The following is a 17,058-nucleotide window of genomic DNA, read 5'->3' as shown; positions in this document are numbered from 1 at the left end:
AGATGTGGCCCCAGGAGGAGGCTGTAGGGTAGGAGAGATGCTGGGAGTGCCTGCTGCCCCAGTGGTGCTGGGTCGGGCAGGGGACACCGTCACGCCACCCTGCAGAGGCTGGGTTATGCTTTAACACACTGAAAAAGGCAAACGCGACAGCCTCCCAGCATCTTTCCTTACCAGAGAGAAGGGAAGGAGCCCTTCTGAAACACGTGTGAGTCCACACAGTTGGGCAACCAGATGTACTGGGACAACAGGTCAAGGAGAAACAGTCTCTGGACACTGAGAAAAGAGTTTGGCATCTCAAACTGCTTAAGGAAAGACCACACTCAGAGTTAAGGGGGGAAATACTGTATTTTCTTTTCCATTTTCTATGATGAGACAGTAATTCTGACAGCAAATTAATTAAAAAAAACCAGTCATGTGGTTAGAGTTCGGTTTAAAAATGCAAATAAAAGAACAAGGGGAGGAGGCCCATTCAGGGAAGGCTACAATGACCCACTCCTCCAGCCTATCCTAAGGTACGTCACTCAGGGCACGGCTTTGGGCCAAGCTCTTTCCCCAGGCAGCAGTCTCCTGCCTGCCTGAGGACAGACATCAGCCCAGCCCTGGGTGGCCACGGAGGCTGCGATGCAGATGGCATTAAGGCATTGCAGGCCCAGCAGAACCGCGGCCCGATGGCTCGTTCTGGGGCTGCGCTGCACGTCCCGCTTAAACCTGACGCTGAAGATGTTCAAAACCTGCTGCCAGCTCCATATCAGGCTTCCCCCCCCGCCCCCCCAATCAGCTCTGATTAGCGGGTACCCCAGGCTGAAGAAATCCTGCAGCTGGGAGACAACGTAGCAGGACTTGGAGGAGCTCTGGGCACTTAACTGGTGTGAAACTTGGGCTCTCCAGAGATGTGCCGAGTATCTGCTGATTTTGGAGTACGTATAGATTTGGTTTTTTGGTAACATGCTACTGTTGTCTAGCCAGTCCACAACAGATGTCCTTAGGCATCCAGATGCAGGGTTGCAGGTGAAGACTACGAGCAGGCAGAAGCAAGCTTTGGGAGCAGCATTTGTCACGTGTGGGGTTGCAGGGGACAATGCATGTGTCCCAGGTGTGCCCACGCCTGTCCCCACTGCCCGTGCCAGACCCCTCCGTGGCACCAGGCATGGTTATGAAGCCAAACTGACCAGCTGCAGGGGGTGGGGACAGGGGATCTGCAGGCTATGTATGCACTGTTCTCCCACAGCTCACCTCGGGACCTCTTCCCCATCTGTGCCTCTGAATGCGTGGTGAATTTAATATTGGGGACGATGCATATGCACTTCACCGGGCACAACCATCTGTTCACCCACTGCCCAAAGACCTTTCTCAGGAACTTCCTTGGCCCCACCAGTACTGCTGTTTCAGGAAGCCAGGATTTTACAGTCTGTTTTGCCTGGTCTGGGGTCACAGCTGGTGCTGATTTGGTCCTCCTGCCACCCTCAGCTTTGCCCCTCATCTGCTGCCACTCCCTAACTTCAGGACCTGATCAAGTGCCCTGGGAAATAGAAGAGAGTCTTTTACCCCCAGCACCGGCTGGGATTCTTGGCAGACTCTCTTCTGCTTTCCAGTACTGCTTAGAACTCACTTTATTGTCCTCCCAGATGCACCAGTGTTTGCCTACTGATGCCAGCCCAGCGAAGTGAGCGGCTCAATATGCTCAGATCTCGCTCTCCGGGAGCATCTGCGAGTACAGCTAAATCAGCTACAGCCTCTCTGAAGCAGGATTGTGCCTCACTCCATCTGCAACACAGGGTGGACATGAACAGAGCTCTCACCAGCATTAGTAAGGTGGAAAACAGGGAAGGAGGGTGTTAAAGACAGTTGCGTTTTGGGACAGGGCAGCAGGGAAAGCAAATGCAAGTCCAGCAGCTGCCACGGCACCCTCCAGCCCAGGTGGCTTGCTGCCTCTGCCAACTGTCTTGAGTTTTGGGCAAACTGCTGTGAATAATGTTTCCAAAAGGTCTTATGTGGCTGACAAACACCTACGGATTTTATCAGTGTGATTTCAGCTTGTAGAGCACTTTAGGAAACATTATTCTCAACTCACCAGCTGCGGAGGAAGCTGGGAAGATCTGCGGTTTGGGGAACCTGGGAGAAGTTCACCAAACTCAACAGAACCTGTGTCAAGTGACTTTGCTCAGCAGAAAGCTGGACCTTCGTGGCCATGAATTCATGTGACCTCTATTAAATCCTATCTTGACCCCCTTTATATTCATATACCCCAAAGAGTCCCACTGGCTGGAGCCCCCCTACAAATCCCTGTCCTGTTAGGTCAGGCACATGGACGTCATGCCTCCAGCTCTCTCAGTAGTGCCATCACTACACAAAAACACACCACCAGAGCCCTCTGGCTCTGAAGCTCAACCTTGGGCATGCCACCATGACCCCCTGTTGTTCCAGCCTGGGACGTGCTCTCCTAGGACCAAGCCAGCACAAACCTGTTGAGAAATGACCTAGCGGTGGCTGCCTCAACCCATCGCAGTGGGGTGATGAAGACAGACTCTCCCCCACCTCCCGCTCCCCCACTTCATCAGTGAAAAAGCAAGAAGAAGTAAAGAATGTGTCGGACAGCGTTCCCTGTCCCTCTCCCCCAGCGCAGAAGCCCAAACCCAAGAGCAGCCGCACAGCCTCTCTGCAGGAACAGAGGTGCCAGGGACTGGCTCCAGCTGTCCCCCAGGAAGAAAACCAGGGCTGGGAGATGTGAGAGGGCCTTGTTCAGCTCTGAGAATCATTCTTAAAGACAAATACTTCAAGACCTAGCAGTAAAGCAAGGGGCTACTCCAGCTGGAGTTGTCAACTAGAGACCTCCCAGCACCACTTACTCAATGGAAGGGAAAAAGTAGCTAGCAGGGCACTAATGACTATCCTCCATGTAATTTTAAGTCTAGTTCCATTTCTTTTACTTTTTTTTTTTTTTTTTCCATTCCACTCACTGGGTTTCTAATCCTGGTAATCTTTCTCTACGGCTCCCGTGCGTGCATGTAAGTGTGTGTGGCAGAGGCAGTGGGGGTCAGGTGCTTAGGCACATTTGGCAAAGCCAACAGAGTCGTTATCACGGTCAAAGACGGTGTAGTAGGGACCGATGAAGACATCTCCCAGGATCCAGAGTGGGCCCCCAGGGGGTGGGACGTCCAGGCCTGAAAAGCCACTCAGGCAGATGGTCTCTCCTTGTACAGAAACCTAGACAGAAGAGCGAGAGCTTCAATCCAAGGAGTCCTCCCCTTCCCTTGACCTTGCAGGCTGGGCAGTAACACCCGCCAACGCCGGCTGCGCTTCAGCCTCTCCCAGCCTGAGATCCACAGCTTGCCAGAGTAACTCCCAACCCGCCACTGCCACGGCTCCAAACCCAGCTCCCCTTCCCAGAGCCCTTATGCAGCAAAGCATCAAGTAAAGCTGCACATGCCCGTAAACCTCCCAGCCCACGCAGCTCTGAATTAGAGTCGTTGTTGAAATTCTGCACAAAATGGTCCTTGCAAGTTGATTCTGATGGCTTAAATGCCAGGCTGGTGGCCTCTGTTATGATAAGGCTGGCCTCACGGCACCAGAATCCAGCAGGAAAGGGCAAAATGTTTGTAGACAGTGATGCAGGAGCCTGCCTGCCCTTCCTCTCCCATCCTGCTAGTCCTCGTGAGCATCACACAGGGGGTCTCGTTCCTCCAGGACTCTGGTGAGGTTGCCTGGGTCCATCAGCAGTGCCACCACCCCCGTCATCCCAACCTTTCACACTTTTTGCCAAGTGCCAGCTCCAGCCTTGCTTTTGCTCCTCTTACATTTTGGATTTCAAGGTTGAGGTTTGAGTGAAGGAAGCAAAAGTTAGGCCTTGGGGGAGAAGCGTAGGGCTGGCAAAAGGTGCTTGGACGTACCTTGAAGACGTACTGCTCTCCAGTGAGCTGGTAGGGCTTCCCTCCTAGTGTTAGTGTGACGACAGGCAGAGATGACACCTTATCACAGGGGATCACGTACTGAAACGGCAACAGTAAAGGCTTTAAATGGCAGCTCCCACACCCTGAGGAAAGGGCAGAGTCTTGGCCAGGCACGATCATGTCTTTGCTGTGGTCTTCCCCAAAACTAACTCATCTCAAGGTGCAGAAGAGGCTTGAGCTGGGGTAAGCGGGCTGCTCCCTGCCCAGGGCTGCCAGCTGAGGGGCCAGAGGGTTTTAGGGATGGGGATGGAGCCAAAGGATGCTGGGTTCAGCTTTTGGCTCTGCTGAGCCCCAGGGCGCAGCAGCCTATGTGGCAGGGCTGGGGATCTGTGCCACAGGAGGGAGAGATGTGGCTCCATACAGCCTAGAGACACAGACAAGGACTTGTGGCGTGATGAACAGACAAAGCCGGTTTAATTAACACTGGCAAGTCTTGGGGAGGGTGGTAGGTCTAAGCCAGTTGGTTGCTGCAGCACGGGGTCTCCAACACTCCAGAAAAGCCCTACAAGCGCTCATGGCTCTGTGATTTGGGAGGGGTTTCAGAGCACAGCATCCTTCCTAGAGGGTCTTTATAATCTCTGCTCCTCCACAATTCCATGGAGGAGAGATGACCTTGTGAGATTAGTTATGATGGTTAAAAACTTGGCAGGGAAGGGTTGTCATTTGCATTAAATATATTTGTATTAAAGTGCCTCTGGACTCACATTAATGTGAATCCTTGGCCTCAGCTGCAACTCACACCCTTTCTCCTCTGCCTCCCAGAGATGGGTGGCAGAGGTGACCCAAAGCCTCCAAGTTCACGGGACCTGGCCCTCTACTGAGAGCATGAGCAGGGCAGTGAACGCTACCTGGTGTCAAAAGATGGAGGGGTCCCTGCTATGCCAGGGGCTTTTCCAGGAGCACAGGCTGGGAATGGGGAGCAGAGGGAGCAGAAGACTGGGGTCTCTAGAAGCATCTGGGTGCAAAGCAGGGCGTCAGCATGAACGCCACAATGGCTGTGGACTCCCACTTTCCCAGCCCGGCCTCACCTGGCCTTTGATGAGTGGTTTTGCACCGATGGCTGTCTGCAGCTCCTTCACTTCCTTGGTGGGGCCGGTGATGAGCGAGGTTCCCGTGTCCACGATGGCCTCGCAGCCCCCTTTGCACAGAGTCAGCCCGTTGGCAACGTCCACCCTGGGGAGAGAACAACCCTTAGCAGCCTCCCAGCAAAGGCTGTGGGAAGCAGCAGGCAAAGAGCTGAAGATGGCTGAGCCTGGGCAGTATGTAGGCACGGAAGGGAGGGCTGCAACAGACACCCAGGAAGGACAGACGCTCAGGAATACTGCTGCAGCTCCGACTTAGTGCACAGACCCCCTGGCTCCCCCTTGCCTGCTCCTGATTGAGTGGGTGCCTTGAGCTGTTACTGCATTTCTGCAGAGAGCCTGGGCTGCTGCCTGTGCACCCTGGCTGCTACCTGTCCCCAGAGCAAGCACTGCGGCTAACGGGCATGTGAGCCATCCAAGGGCAATGCATTAGGGACCTGTATGACCTGTGCTACTGCGCAAAGGAAAGGGTTGAAGGGGTGCTGTGACAGCTGAGGGGGTCACGGGCAAGGAGAGCATTCCTGCGCATCAAAGAGGCAAGAGAGGAGCTGCCTGGCTTCCTCACCTGCATCACGTTTCACAGCAGCACGGAGAGAAAAATCCTTCCAGCCACCACAGACCCTTGTCTGCCACACTTTGCCAACGCGGCAGAGCTGGGGGAAGATGAGCACTAAAACCCTGCACTGGGGAGAGATGCGATCCCCGGGAAAATGACACATTCTGATCACAGGCCACTTTTAAGTTCCCATCACGTGGAATAGCTCAGAATAGACCGTGGGGCTGGCGGTCGGCAGCTCAGCCCGCTCTCCTCCCCTCTGCCTCCAACAATGTGTGCTGATTGCTGCACTGTGCCCTTCAGTCAAGGGCTGGCTTCCTGGGGCCTCATCCTGCTCCTCCGGAGCTGTGTGCACGTGAGCCACACTGCTCAGACCTCACTGAGAGCTGAGCAAAGCCGGGGTTTAATCCGTGGGGCTTGCCCTGCCCGCAGTGAGGACACGCCGACATTTTTGCCTGCTTCGCAAAGGTGCAGCAGGGTTTTCAAGGGCCAAGCCATAAACAAGAGGAAAGGATTGTGCAGAACATCTCCTGCTGTTTTCTGCCTCTCCTTCCCTTCCAGCAACAAACAACCCAGCCTTAGGGTGGGATTTTAATCTGGTTTTTTTTTTGGTGTGGATGTGTTGCAGGGATAGAGATGATTCCTTTTTGAGGAGGGTCTCAGCCCAGCCCCAGGTGTAAGCTGTCTGCACACGTGTCCCCAGGCATGTAGTCGGGTGGAGGGGGGACTTACGCGTCCATGTGGACCTGCCAGTAGGCCTTGCGCGTGACGTTGACCCAGCTGAAGTCGCCGCTGTAATACTTGGGGTCGGTGCCTCCCAGGAGCAGCTCGCCACCGGGCTGAGCAGTGGGGTCTCTGGAAAAAAAAAAAAAAAACCAACAAACATATGAAGATCAGGGGCAGGGCAAGAACAACCCCCTCCACATCCTCCCAAAATATAAGCCAGTGTGCTTGTGGGTGAAGCATGGCATTAGCAGCACTGGAGACAGACGACTTACATTGTGCTATAACACATCAATATAAGGACAGATACTGCCGAGATAGCCTGGGGTGGGGAAATGGGAATATTTTGGCCCAGCCAAAGCATCCTGCAGCTTTTCACCTGGTGCTTTCTCACGGACACCTGAAGAAACTTGCTGCAGAGAAGGGGGATAGCAATGGGGAACTGAGCACTGACACAAGGACCCTCCAAATAATCAGCTTGTAACAAGCACCTGTGCAGGGTTGGACATGGCTGATGCAGCGTTAGGTTATCTGCACTCGACTCCGCGCCAGCCAACAACCTCGGAGCCGAATCCTCAAGGTTACCGTCAGATAAAAGCTCGCTGCCGAGCAGATGGGAAGAAATATGGTGATGGGGGAGGGCTGGCACTTGAACAGCCAGCAGCAGCCCTCTCTGCCCTCCCTGCGTGCTACTTTTTAGGCTGATGTAGTTCAGAGTCCCCCCCCTGCGGTGCCAGGAGGGTGAGGGGGTGTCCTGGGGGGAGTGACAGTGGGTGGGAAGGCACTGGGAGGCGCAGAGGAGGATTTCCTGGGGAGTGAGGGAGCATTAGCCCCATCATTAGTGATGACTGGTGCGGGGCAAACTTGCCTGGGAGGTGACACGGTAGCGGCCACGTGGCTCGTGGATTTTAGCAACAGACTGGGGCTGTGTTTACCCCCTAATGGGGACTGCACTAGCAGCGTGCGATCTCATGATCGCAGCCCTGTTTATTTTTATTTCTCTTTTCTCTGGGAACAGCCTCTGTCTCTTCATCAGTTAAGAAATCTGGCAGCAGATCTACCCAGCTTTTTATCAGTAAAATGGCTGCATTTCTACTTCCCCTCTTCTGACTTCAAAGCAGTAAACAGAACAGATTTTGGCCCAACTGCTCCAGCAAGGAGACCTTGCTGAGACTTCCCCAGCAGTGCTGGCCAGGGCGTAAACCAGCACACGGCAAGAGGTGCTACTGGGAGACATAGAGAAATGCCTGGCTGGGCTTGCCCTTGCACTGACCGCTGTGCCACTGAACCCAACGCTACCTGTTCAGGTAGAAGGAGAAGATGTTTTTCTCGATCAGCTTCTGTTGCATGATGTTATCAAAGAAAGGGGTGACCTTGTCCACAGAGATCCTTGGGAACGCCATGCCCAGGATGCCATCGAACTTGGCAGCGATGAACGTGATGCCTGGCTGCTTCACGGCCTCCCCGAAGATCTGGTTCTTGATTTTCAAGTTACCGAGCTGAGGGGAGATGGGGAGGGAAGGGAAAAGCAGATTGTAAAGAAAACTGACTCGAGGGACCAGAATGGAAACAGGATCTCACTGAACACAGGCTGTAGTGCGTCCCTCAGCGTGCTGCCACACTCCTGCCGGCTCTCACCCTTGCATTTGTAAGCAGCTGCAGAAACCAGACACCCTGGTGCCACTCTCCTCGGCTGGGGGGGGCGGGGGGGGAGGCCACTCTGGCCGAACTGTGGCACCTCCTCAGCCCCTGCAAAGCCCAGTGCACCCCTAAAGGTAGCAGCCCCCCTTTGCCCACCTCAGTCAGCCAAAGGGCCTTTTGCTGGGTCCCAGCACTGGCCATGCCATTTTGCAGGTCCTCCTCTTCGCACAGAGGGCCCTGTATCACTTTGTCCCCCCTACATGCCTTCCTCTGTCGCCTACTTCATCCCCTCCTCCCAGTGTGAAAAGCTCTTGTGCTGCGCCTTTAATCCTCTTCCCCACCCTGGACATCTTCAAAGTCATGTCTGTGTCCTACCTTCTCGGGTGCTGCACCCATGCCCAGCTGAGAGCACGAATCCCTGTCACCTCTGTCAACAACCCCTGTGATCTCCCCTACATAAGAAACATCCCCAGGATATTGCTGCAGCTCCCGAAGAGCCACCAGCCTGCAGAGACCTCCTGTGGGAAGGGAGAAGACCCGGCCAGGACAGCGAGGTTGAGCCTGAAGCATGAAAATAGCAAGTGGAGCACTGTGAATGCAAAGGTCACCTCTCTTGCCAGCCATGAGAAGGACTGGCGTTCCCTGTTGGAAAGCTGAAACGCCTCGCAAGGGCAGATCCCCGGAAAGAAGGAGATCGCAGAAAGCAGGATAGCTCTGCTGACAGGGAGTAGGATGTGTCTGCTGGCTCTTGGCTCTAACAGTTCTGGAGGTTTTGGTGCTTCTGGCTGACCATGGGCAATTTTAGTATCCATGCTAGGACAATCTCAGCCTCCCAGCCTGCAGCCAGCAGCCCTGTAGTGAACTGGGCTGCACTGAAAAGCTGGCCTCTCCTACCTGATGGCAGATAACGATCCCTGTAAATTACTAATATCTCCCCAGGGTTAGACAGCGCAAGGCTGGGATGGGCGGTGCTAGCTTTAACGGTATTGGAGGCTTGCGCTAGGAAAGGGCGATCGAGCCTTGCAAAAGCTAAAAGCCACAGGGCAGGATGTGGGGTGAAACAGCTCACAGCAACGCATCCGCTCGCCCATCTGTGGCGAGCACCCCAGTTATACGCTGCAGGTTTACAAATGCCACCACTCCACTACTTGGCACAGCTAGTCCTGCAGCACCTCAGCAACTTCAATAAAGCTTCCACTTAAAAAAAAAAAGAAGTAAAATGCTGATAAAACCAAGCACCAGGTTTGTTTGAATATTGCCCTGGTTGCACATCCCAAGAGGGAGGCAGATACCTGCCCAGTGGTGGGGTCCAGACACGGAGCAACCAAAAAATCATTACAAGTGGATGATGGCTGCGTGGTGGCCACCTTCCAGTGCTTTGCAGAGAGGTGTCGGCACTCCGCAGCTTGCCTGGCCTACTCCTTAGCGGCCTCGCCCAAGCAGGCAAGCGCCGGATGGCAACGGCAGGCTAGAGGTGAGGGCCTTCGCAGCATGGTTTGGCACCAGGGCTCAGAGCTCCCCTCTGCAGAGGCCCAGGGGAGAGGTGAGGAGGGACATCTCCTGCAACGGCGTATCTGCGCTGCAGCCCTGGGAGAGACCTCATGCCCCACGGGCAGTGATATTTCCTCTGCTGTCCTTGAAGGACAGCCCAAGGTCGGGCTGTGATAAGGGGATGAGATGCCAGAGCAGCAGAGGGCTGGCTGAACCTGCCACTCTTTGGGGAGCAAGCAGCACTGGGGGGTGTGATGCTACAGGGTACCATTCCTCCACAGAAGGAGAGAGGATGTTCAACATGAGCTTGTCACCCTCTCCAAAAAAAAAAAATTCAGGGCTGAGGGACTCTGAACCACCTGCCAACCAGAGCCTTTTGGTCAGATGCCAGTGATACCACAGGCTGCTGTGGCTGTTTCCACCCATCGGAATAGCTGGAGCCAAGAGGGTCACCCTGAAGGCTGTTTCAGTGTCTGCATTTCCAGGCTACACCTGACTGGGGGCTTGCCTACGGGATGTTGTGCATCAGAGGAAGCATCTTGGTGTCCAAGCTGAAGGTCCCTGACCCTCTGAGTCGCGTGACACTGCTCAGGCTCCATGCAAGACGTTTCTCTTGCTTCTGCCCAGACAGAAACCAAATGTTACAAGCTGTGCTGGCTGCCAAGAGCCATCCCCACTTCCCAAATAAGCTCAGGCACAAAATCCTTCTTCTGAGCCTCTGGGAAGTGGAGAGCTATTTGGTAAGCAGGCATTAGGTTGATAATTACAAACCAAAAAAAAAAAAAAAAAGAAAAAGCTGCAATTTTCCTTCTGACTCACTTCAGCCCCTGCATTAAGCTGGAAAGTGCCTAAACCAGCCCACACTTTCACAGGACAATAAAGTTTGCTGTTTGCCTTGCTGCCTTGCTCCATTACTGGGATGAAGGCAGATGCCTCTGCCTGCTCCATCTGTATTTTGCAAATCTAGTTTAAGAGAATCCATTAATGCTACGTACACGGTGACTTCATTTGCTGAGAGCTGCGGGAAGGCTCGGATTGGCAGCTTTTTTTGTGGCAGGGTGTTTCTAAGCGAACCGAGGGGTGCAGGAAACAAATGTCATGAAACAAAACTGAAACAGTCCCGCAGCTTGGTGGGCTGCAGGAGGCAGAGAGCAAAAACAGAGGTGCAAAGCTGCTGGCAGTCCCTGCGGCTCTCCCCAGCAGCCTTGTCTGCATTGATTTTCAGGGTTCACCTGGCCCATCAAAAGCCCTCTCGCCCAAGAGGGTCCCTGCACCCAGTCTGAGCTGCTGACACCTCTGGATGCAGCACAGAGGCAACAGCTGGTGCTTCCAGGCGAGCCTGAAATTTCCCTGCTATAAGGACAGGCTACGGAGTGCTCCTTGCATGAGCCACCCGCTTTGGGCTTCTCTTGGGTATTTTTCTTCTGATTCCAATTAAATTGGTAAGCCAGTACTTTTCACACAGAAAACCCCAAATCCCTAGATTTATGTGCTTATTTCAAACTTTTGCTTCATCTCCCCCATGCCAAGCAAGCATTTGCTCTTATCCCTGCCAGGAGGCCAAGTAATCTGGGAGCACGTGTGCCACTGACGCCCAGCAGCTGGCAAACTCTCACGAGCATCTGTACCTGGGAGGCAGCCGGGAAAGGTGCCCGCCCTTCACAGGGCAGAAAGCTCAGCCTTTGCTCTCCAAAAAGGAAACGATGGGAAGCAACCACCAGCAACTCAGCTGCCTCAAGCTGTGCCCTGAACGCTGCTGGGGAACCCCCCCATGTGTACACAGCCTTTGCAAACATAAGCACGGGTTCTTGACATGAGACCAGGATGGGGCAGCGAAGAGCCCATTTCTGGCCAGTGTTTGGGCAGCTGCCCGTGGGGATGTCCACTACCATGTGGATATTGGCCAGGAACAAGCTGGGCACCACCAGCAGCTTGTGTGGTGGTGCTGGTGTGCGCTTGGGCTGGGAAATTTCCAGGGTCAGGAGGAAGAGGGTGGGAGGGATGGCCAGAGACCGTGTTTGCAGGGCACCATGTGTGTGGTTCACACTCCTAGCCTGCTGACTTCCTGATTAATACCTTCCCCCTTCTCTGTCTGCCTTGGTCATTGTCACCTCCCCAGTCATCATCACCACCTCATTTCAAAGCACTCAGAAACACTGCACTGAAGCATGCTCTGTATGAGTAGGACACTCAAGAAGGGAGACCCGTTGAGCGCTCTGCCGGAAGCAGGCTGGGGCAGCTCAGGGCAAGGGCAGTTGTTACTCACCGTGACGGTGTCCTGGCTGAGGTACCCAGAGAGGCTCCCCGTCCCATAGTGGATGGCGAACTCGGTGCCGTTTTCCACGTAGGTGCTGGATTTAGAGGCATCATACTTGTGGTGCAGCACTGCAGCCAGGGAGGGGGACACAGGGGGACATACAACATCAGCACTCCTTGATACCTAGGGCTCCCCGATACCTAACCCCACGCCATCCATTCAGCTCATCTGGACAAACGGACACTCAACGATGCGAAGGTGGGCCTGAACCCAGCATGTGCACGCCCAGACCACTTTAACAAAGCACTTCTAACGTCTGGGGAATTAGGTGGGCAGATCCAATTTGCCTGTTAAATCGGATTTGGCTACCGGGTATTAAAAGCCTAGAGGCTACGTGGCCGGTGTGTCAGGGTGTGTTAGACAGCAGAGCGAACGTCCCGCCCCGTGCCATGGAGAACCAGGGTGGCTTTAATTATAGCCTGCTCTGTGTGTGAACATTTTCACTTCATGGATTTATCTGTTTCTTTTACTACGAACAGCTGGAAAATTTTTAATACAGTCATTGTTTTTTGTGCAGAGAGGGCTCAAAATAGTCTTTTATTTGCAGAGAAGGGCTTTCCCCTTAGTCTAAGCTGCTTTTCCCCTTGGAAGGGTTGGGAACTGTAAGATATGCCTGGTTTTATGGCCAGGCAGATTCCTCCTCCGCAGATTCCTCCCGAGTCACGAGGTGGGCAGTGGCGTGTGGCCGGCTCAGCCGGCCCAGCTCCACGGCTGCTCACTGAGCAGGGCAGACAGTGGCTGAGGACGAACCCGCCGAGCCCTACGGAAACAGAGTGCTAGACAGGGACTTCCCTGGCCAGATCCTGGCCTGGCAGGAGGTCAGGCTCATTGCATACTCATAAAACGAGCCCTTTGGTCCCAGCACCTCCCGTGCCACCACCTTGAGAAACCCGCTCCCTGCTGTAGATCAGGAACCTCCAAGACAGACCAGGGCTGGACCCCGCCACCCTACCAGTGTCCTAAACCTCATTTCACATACACAAAAAGGTCTGTCTCCTCTCCGGGCACTACTTGTACAAGAAGTCCAAATTTCTTCCCTATCCCCGACAAGCGCTGTGAGCCACCTTTCATGGTTGCATTTGTTGGCTCCACAGGTTTCTCCACTCTGCCTAAGCAGCACAGCCGGTGGCTTTCCAATGGCATTTTGCCATCGCCAGGTTTGACACTTTCAACGGCGGAGGTTTATTGCGTAGGAATGCCACAGAGCAAAAAGAACGTCCCTAAGACGTTCTCATCTCATCATGTCTACCTGGCTCTTGTTAATTATAAATCCATAAACATGCACGCACATGCTCCGTGCAGCAATAAACCAGAAACTAGGACAGTTTGTATCAGATCTGGCAAGAGGCTGATTTTTTTCACCAGCCTTGCGCAATGGGGCAACAGCAGCGTCAGTCTATAATTTGGGGAGAAACATCACAACCTGTGATGCTGCTCCCCAGCTGCAGGGCCAAGGCTGTTGGGGAAGGTTTGAAGCTCCGCGTGGGTGACTTGGAGGGGAAAAAAAACAGGAAGGGAGTAATGAAGGGTGGACGCGGGAGGTTGGGATTCTATTTCCAGCTCTGCCCCTAAAGAGCCCATCAGCCTCTGGCAAACCCTTTCATGCTGCTGCCTCGGTTTCTCCTCTTGCAATGCCAGGATCTGCATTTTGCAGGGAAGGGGAAGCTGTTGAGCCATGGCTGGCATGGGGACACTTACAGCAGGCGATGTCCAGCAGGTGACAGTGCACAGATGGCACCCAGAGGTTGGAGGAACCAGTGTCGAAGACCACAGTGAACTTCTGTGGGGGGGTCCCAATGCCGATCTCGCCGTAATACTGGGCCTGCAAAGGAGGAGAAGGGAGCCATGAGCAGAGGTGGCGGGCTAAAATCAAGGATTAAAGACCAAAAAAAAAATCTAGGATTGAAAAAGTGACCAGCTTCTTATCTAGACACTGCCCTCCTCTTGTTTTTGGCAGTGATGGGCTCCCAGACTTTGTCCTGGGGAAGGGAGGCTCCCCTTTGGTGTTCACACCTCATTACAGCAGGTGTGAAAAGGATAAATCGGGGTGGGACTGGTGCTTGAGGGGGAGGACTTTTGGGGCAGGGAGACAAGGCACAAAAGAAGGGGATAGGTCTGCACGCAGGCATGTGGTTCACTATAGGGAAGAGAAGAAAGATGGGAGGAAGGCAAGGAAAACACCTGCACTATTGAAAAGCTGAAACCGGCTGGGTAGCTGCTTTGCTGGCAGGTTTGCAGAGAAACTGTGGGCTGCAGCGAGAGCAGCTCTGCCTGCCGCAGGTGGAGGTACGGCTGCTGGGGCTTTTGGTGCGTGCTGGCATGCCTCTGGGGTGGGGAGGAATAAACAAATGCTCAGTCACAGGTATCAGAAGACTTCAGAGGAGCTGGAGGGAGAAAAGGGCATGAGCAGCACTGCCAGAGAGAGATTTAGGGTTGTGGGGTGAGAGTCTGGAGAAGTCCCTATAGCACAGATATCCAGTGGACACCCTTCTGCCCTGTGAGTGCATCTCTCTCTACTGGGACTGGAAGAAACCTGAGATGTTTGCAGGGCATCCCTCTATCCAGAGAGGAGAGGATGAATGGGGAATACTCAGCAAGTCCTGGATGGGCCCGGTTTTCCCCAGCTCTCTGAAAGGAGCAGAGAGCTGTGTTGTGCTTGGTGAGCAGCTGGATCAGGGCCCTGGAGAGAAAGCTGCTAGCAAGTGAAGTCAGCCTTTGGCTTTTCCAACCCCCCCTTTGTACTTAATCAAGGGGGGTTGGGGGGGAAGAAGAAAACAGGATTATCAAAGCTGCTAACCTCCTGTGCGCTTAGTTTGCAAGGGTTGCTTGCTAAGTAATTAATAATCCATTGCAGTTAGCTGTAACGGGGAGGCAGCACTTAATTCCAGTGGTTCTGTAATTATTGCTGGGGCTTGAAAATTAGCCCCCAGTATAAGGGCCCCATATGTCACACACAGCCCTGCGAGGGCTTCCAGGGGCTGGTGGGGACCACGCGATATGAGGTGATCTAGGGCAGGTTGTGCCTTTCAACCTAACAGCTCCTCCAGCAGCACAAGCATTTTTGGCGGGGCCAGGGGGGACCCAGCAGTCCCTTATCTCCCACCGCAGGTTGGGCTGGTCCCTGAGACAAGGGAGCAGAGTCCTTGCCCGAGCGGTGGCTTGACCTGTGGTCGCAAGACACAACAGTGTGGCGCAACGGCTAGCGCCCTGGCTTTCGACACCCCAATTAAACACCCGCAGCCCTTCCCAGCGCAGCCCCAGCAGGATGGTGCTGGCTGGGTGACAAGAGCCCCTGGGGAAGGGGAGGTGGGGGAAATACCCTGAATTAACGCCCAAATATCTGGCGCCAGCTTTATTCTGCCAGACAGTGCTTGCATCCCACCCCCGCCAAGAGCCACAAGGGTACCCGGTGGGGAACCCAGAAATAGGAAACCCCACACGTATCTGGGAGCTGGGCAAGGCCAAATCTCATGTCCTTTATTTGGCGTCTCCTTTTATCGCTGATCCCACCACGAAGGTCCCTTTGCTCCCTAAGCTGCTGAGAAGGTGGAGGTGCAGGGTGGCCTTTCCCAAGGCTGTGCAGAAGATGAAATATAGCAAGAGGAAGGGGCCAGCATCCCCAATCCCATAGCAAGCTGGTGCCCAGTTTGAGCCCTATTTCCCGGCCCTATGCTTGCTTTTTTATGTCTCAGTGCCCCAAGGAGTGGAGCATGATTTTTATGCCTCTGTCTTGCAGGAAGCGGAGCCCAAATGGGCCAGAAGATGCTAGGAAGGACCACAAATGAGCAGGCCCCTATTTACAATCATTAATTAGTGACAAAGGGGAAAGGAAATAGGTCACAGAAACTGCAAAGCTTCCACTCAGGTGGCAGTGAGTTGTTATTATTATTATAATAATTTTTAGTGTTAGTATTTTTAGTTAAGCAATGATGGGAAGCAACTTTTGGCAACCACCCACCAAGCCGTGGGGGTGCATGAATCTCTCCTATGGGATCAACATCTCGGCTGTGGCAGGGTGGTGAGGCTGGCATGTCCCACCACCCCCCTGGGATGGGTACCCCTAAAAGTAACAGCTGCCCGGCCGGCATCGCGCTGGGCTCAGCTGCCGTGGGGGGTGTTACTCACATCCATGTAGTTCTTCAGGATCTCCGGGGTGGGCTCAGCGAGGTCAGCGAAGCCCAGCCTGAACTTGAGACGCTGGGTGAGGGCGTGCATGTCGGGGATCTCGCTGCCCACCTCGTTGAGGACCCGCCGCATGGAGGGGAACTTGGTCAGGGGGATCCTGCAAGGGGAGGGCAAACACCCACCTGTTAATGGGGGTGTGGGTGCGGGGGGACCCCGGGGAGGGGGTAGCACGGTTCCACCGAAACCAGGGGACCTGCCAGCGTGGGGGGGACGAGGTCTGGGCTGCCGCCTTGCCCAAAGCTGGAGGATGGGTGTGGGGGGAAGGCAGCAGGTGGCCGCCAAAGGTCATCGGGAATAGGGGAACCCGGGGCATCAGCCCTGAACCCCCCACCTGGGGCGCCCCAGCCCTTCTCCCCTCTGCTTTAATGGTGGGGGGGGCAGCACCGGACTGGGGTGTGGGGGTGGACGTGATGTGCCTGCGAGCGGAGCCCGGAGGCCACCGCGGCACCAGCAGCTGCCTCACGTCCCCCCATTCCCATCCCCACCCCACCCGGGGGCTCAGCCCGGGCCCGGGCAGCCCCCCAGGCTCACCTGATGAGGGCCGCGCAGGGTCCCGCCATGGCGAGCAGCACGAGGAGGCCGCGGGGCCCCATGGCGGTGGCTGGGGGGGACAGAGGCCGCAGGCTCCCGCCGCTGGAAGGCCGCGCCGCCGCGCCCGGCTGCCCTCCCCGGTTTTGTAGGAGCGGCGGCCCCTCTCCAGGGATTTTTCGCGTCAGCTGACGGTCTAAAATTGCAACCGGCGGCGTCACGTGAGGGCGGGCGGGGCCGGGGAGGGGGGGGGGCACCGCGTGGGGTGCGGGGCCGGGGGTGCCGCCGCCTCGGCCCCCCCCACCCCGTCCCCGGGCCTGACCCCCGGCCCGTGACTCAGCCTCCAGGACCCGGGGGATAAACACCATTAAAGAAATCACGAGGTGCCCGCCCGGCCGCGCGTGCTCGCTTTTGTCGTGTCTTTCACTTCCTTTTTGTTGTTTTTTTTGGGTTGTTTTTTGTTCTTTCCAGGTTTTCTGGCTTTTCTGTTTTCCTTAGGGAGGTGTGGGGGGGGCACTCCCCAGCCAGCAGCCCCCCGAAACCCTGCTGAGCGCACACCCCCCCCCCCTAGCGAGGGCTCAGCCTGCC

General features: G+C 55.0%; 1 protein-coding gene across 1 annotated transcript; it reads right to left on the bottom strand.

Annotated features, from left to right (window-relative positions):
• Positions 1 to 326: 326 nt before the first annotated feature.
• CTSD (cathepsin D) lies at positions 327 to 16,762 on the bottom strand. Its single transcript, XM_074841772.1, has 9 exons — positions 16,474 to 16,762; positions 15,883 to 16,039; positions 13,456 to 13,579; positions 11,707 to 11,825; positions 7,608 to 7,807; positions 6,318 to 6,440; positions 4,976 to 5,120; positions 3,888 to 3,986; positions 327 to 3,204 (listed from the first exon to the last, which is right to left on the bottom strand). Exons 1-9 carry the CDS (start codon positions 16,533 to 16,535, stop codon positions 3,043 to 3,045), a joined length of 1,191 nt encoding a protein of 396 aa, XP_074697873.1. The 5' UTR covers positions 16,536 to 16,762; the 3' UTR covers positions 327 to 3,042.
• Positions 16,763 to 17,058: the final 296 nt, after the last annotated feature.

This window comes from Strix aluco, chromosome 16 (genome assembly GCF_031877795.1).
Source record: "Strix aluco isolate bStrAlu1 chromosome 16, bStrAlu1.hap1, whole genome shotgun sequence".
Lineage (NCBI taxonomy): Eukaryota > Metazoa > Chordata > Aves > Strigiformes > Strigidae > Strix > Strix aluco.
This window is presented reverse-complemented; position numbering and strand designations above follow the sequence as displayed.

Excerpts from the sequence above, each read along its gene's own strand:
- CTSD (XM_074841772.1), bottom strand. The coding sequence starts at position 16,535 with ATGGGGCCCCGCGGCCTCCTCGTGCTGCTCGCCATGGCGGGACCCTGC. Across the intron at positions 13,580-15,882 it reads TCCTGAAGAACTACATGGAT|GCCCAGTATTACGGCGAGAT; the intron begins GTGAGTAACACC and ends CCTCCTTTGCAG. Across the intron at positions 7,808-11,706 it reads TCAGCCAGGACACCGTCACG|CTCGGTAACTTGAAAATCAA; the intron begins GTGAGTAACAAC and ends ATCTCCCCTCAG.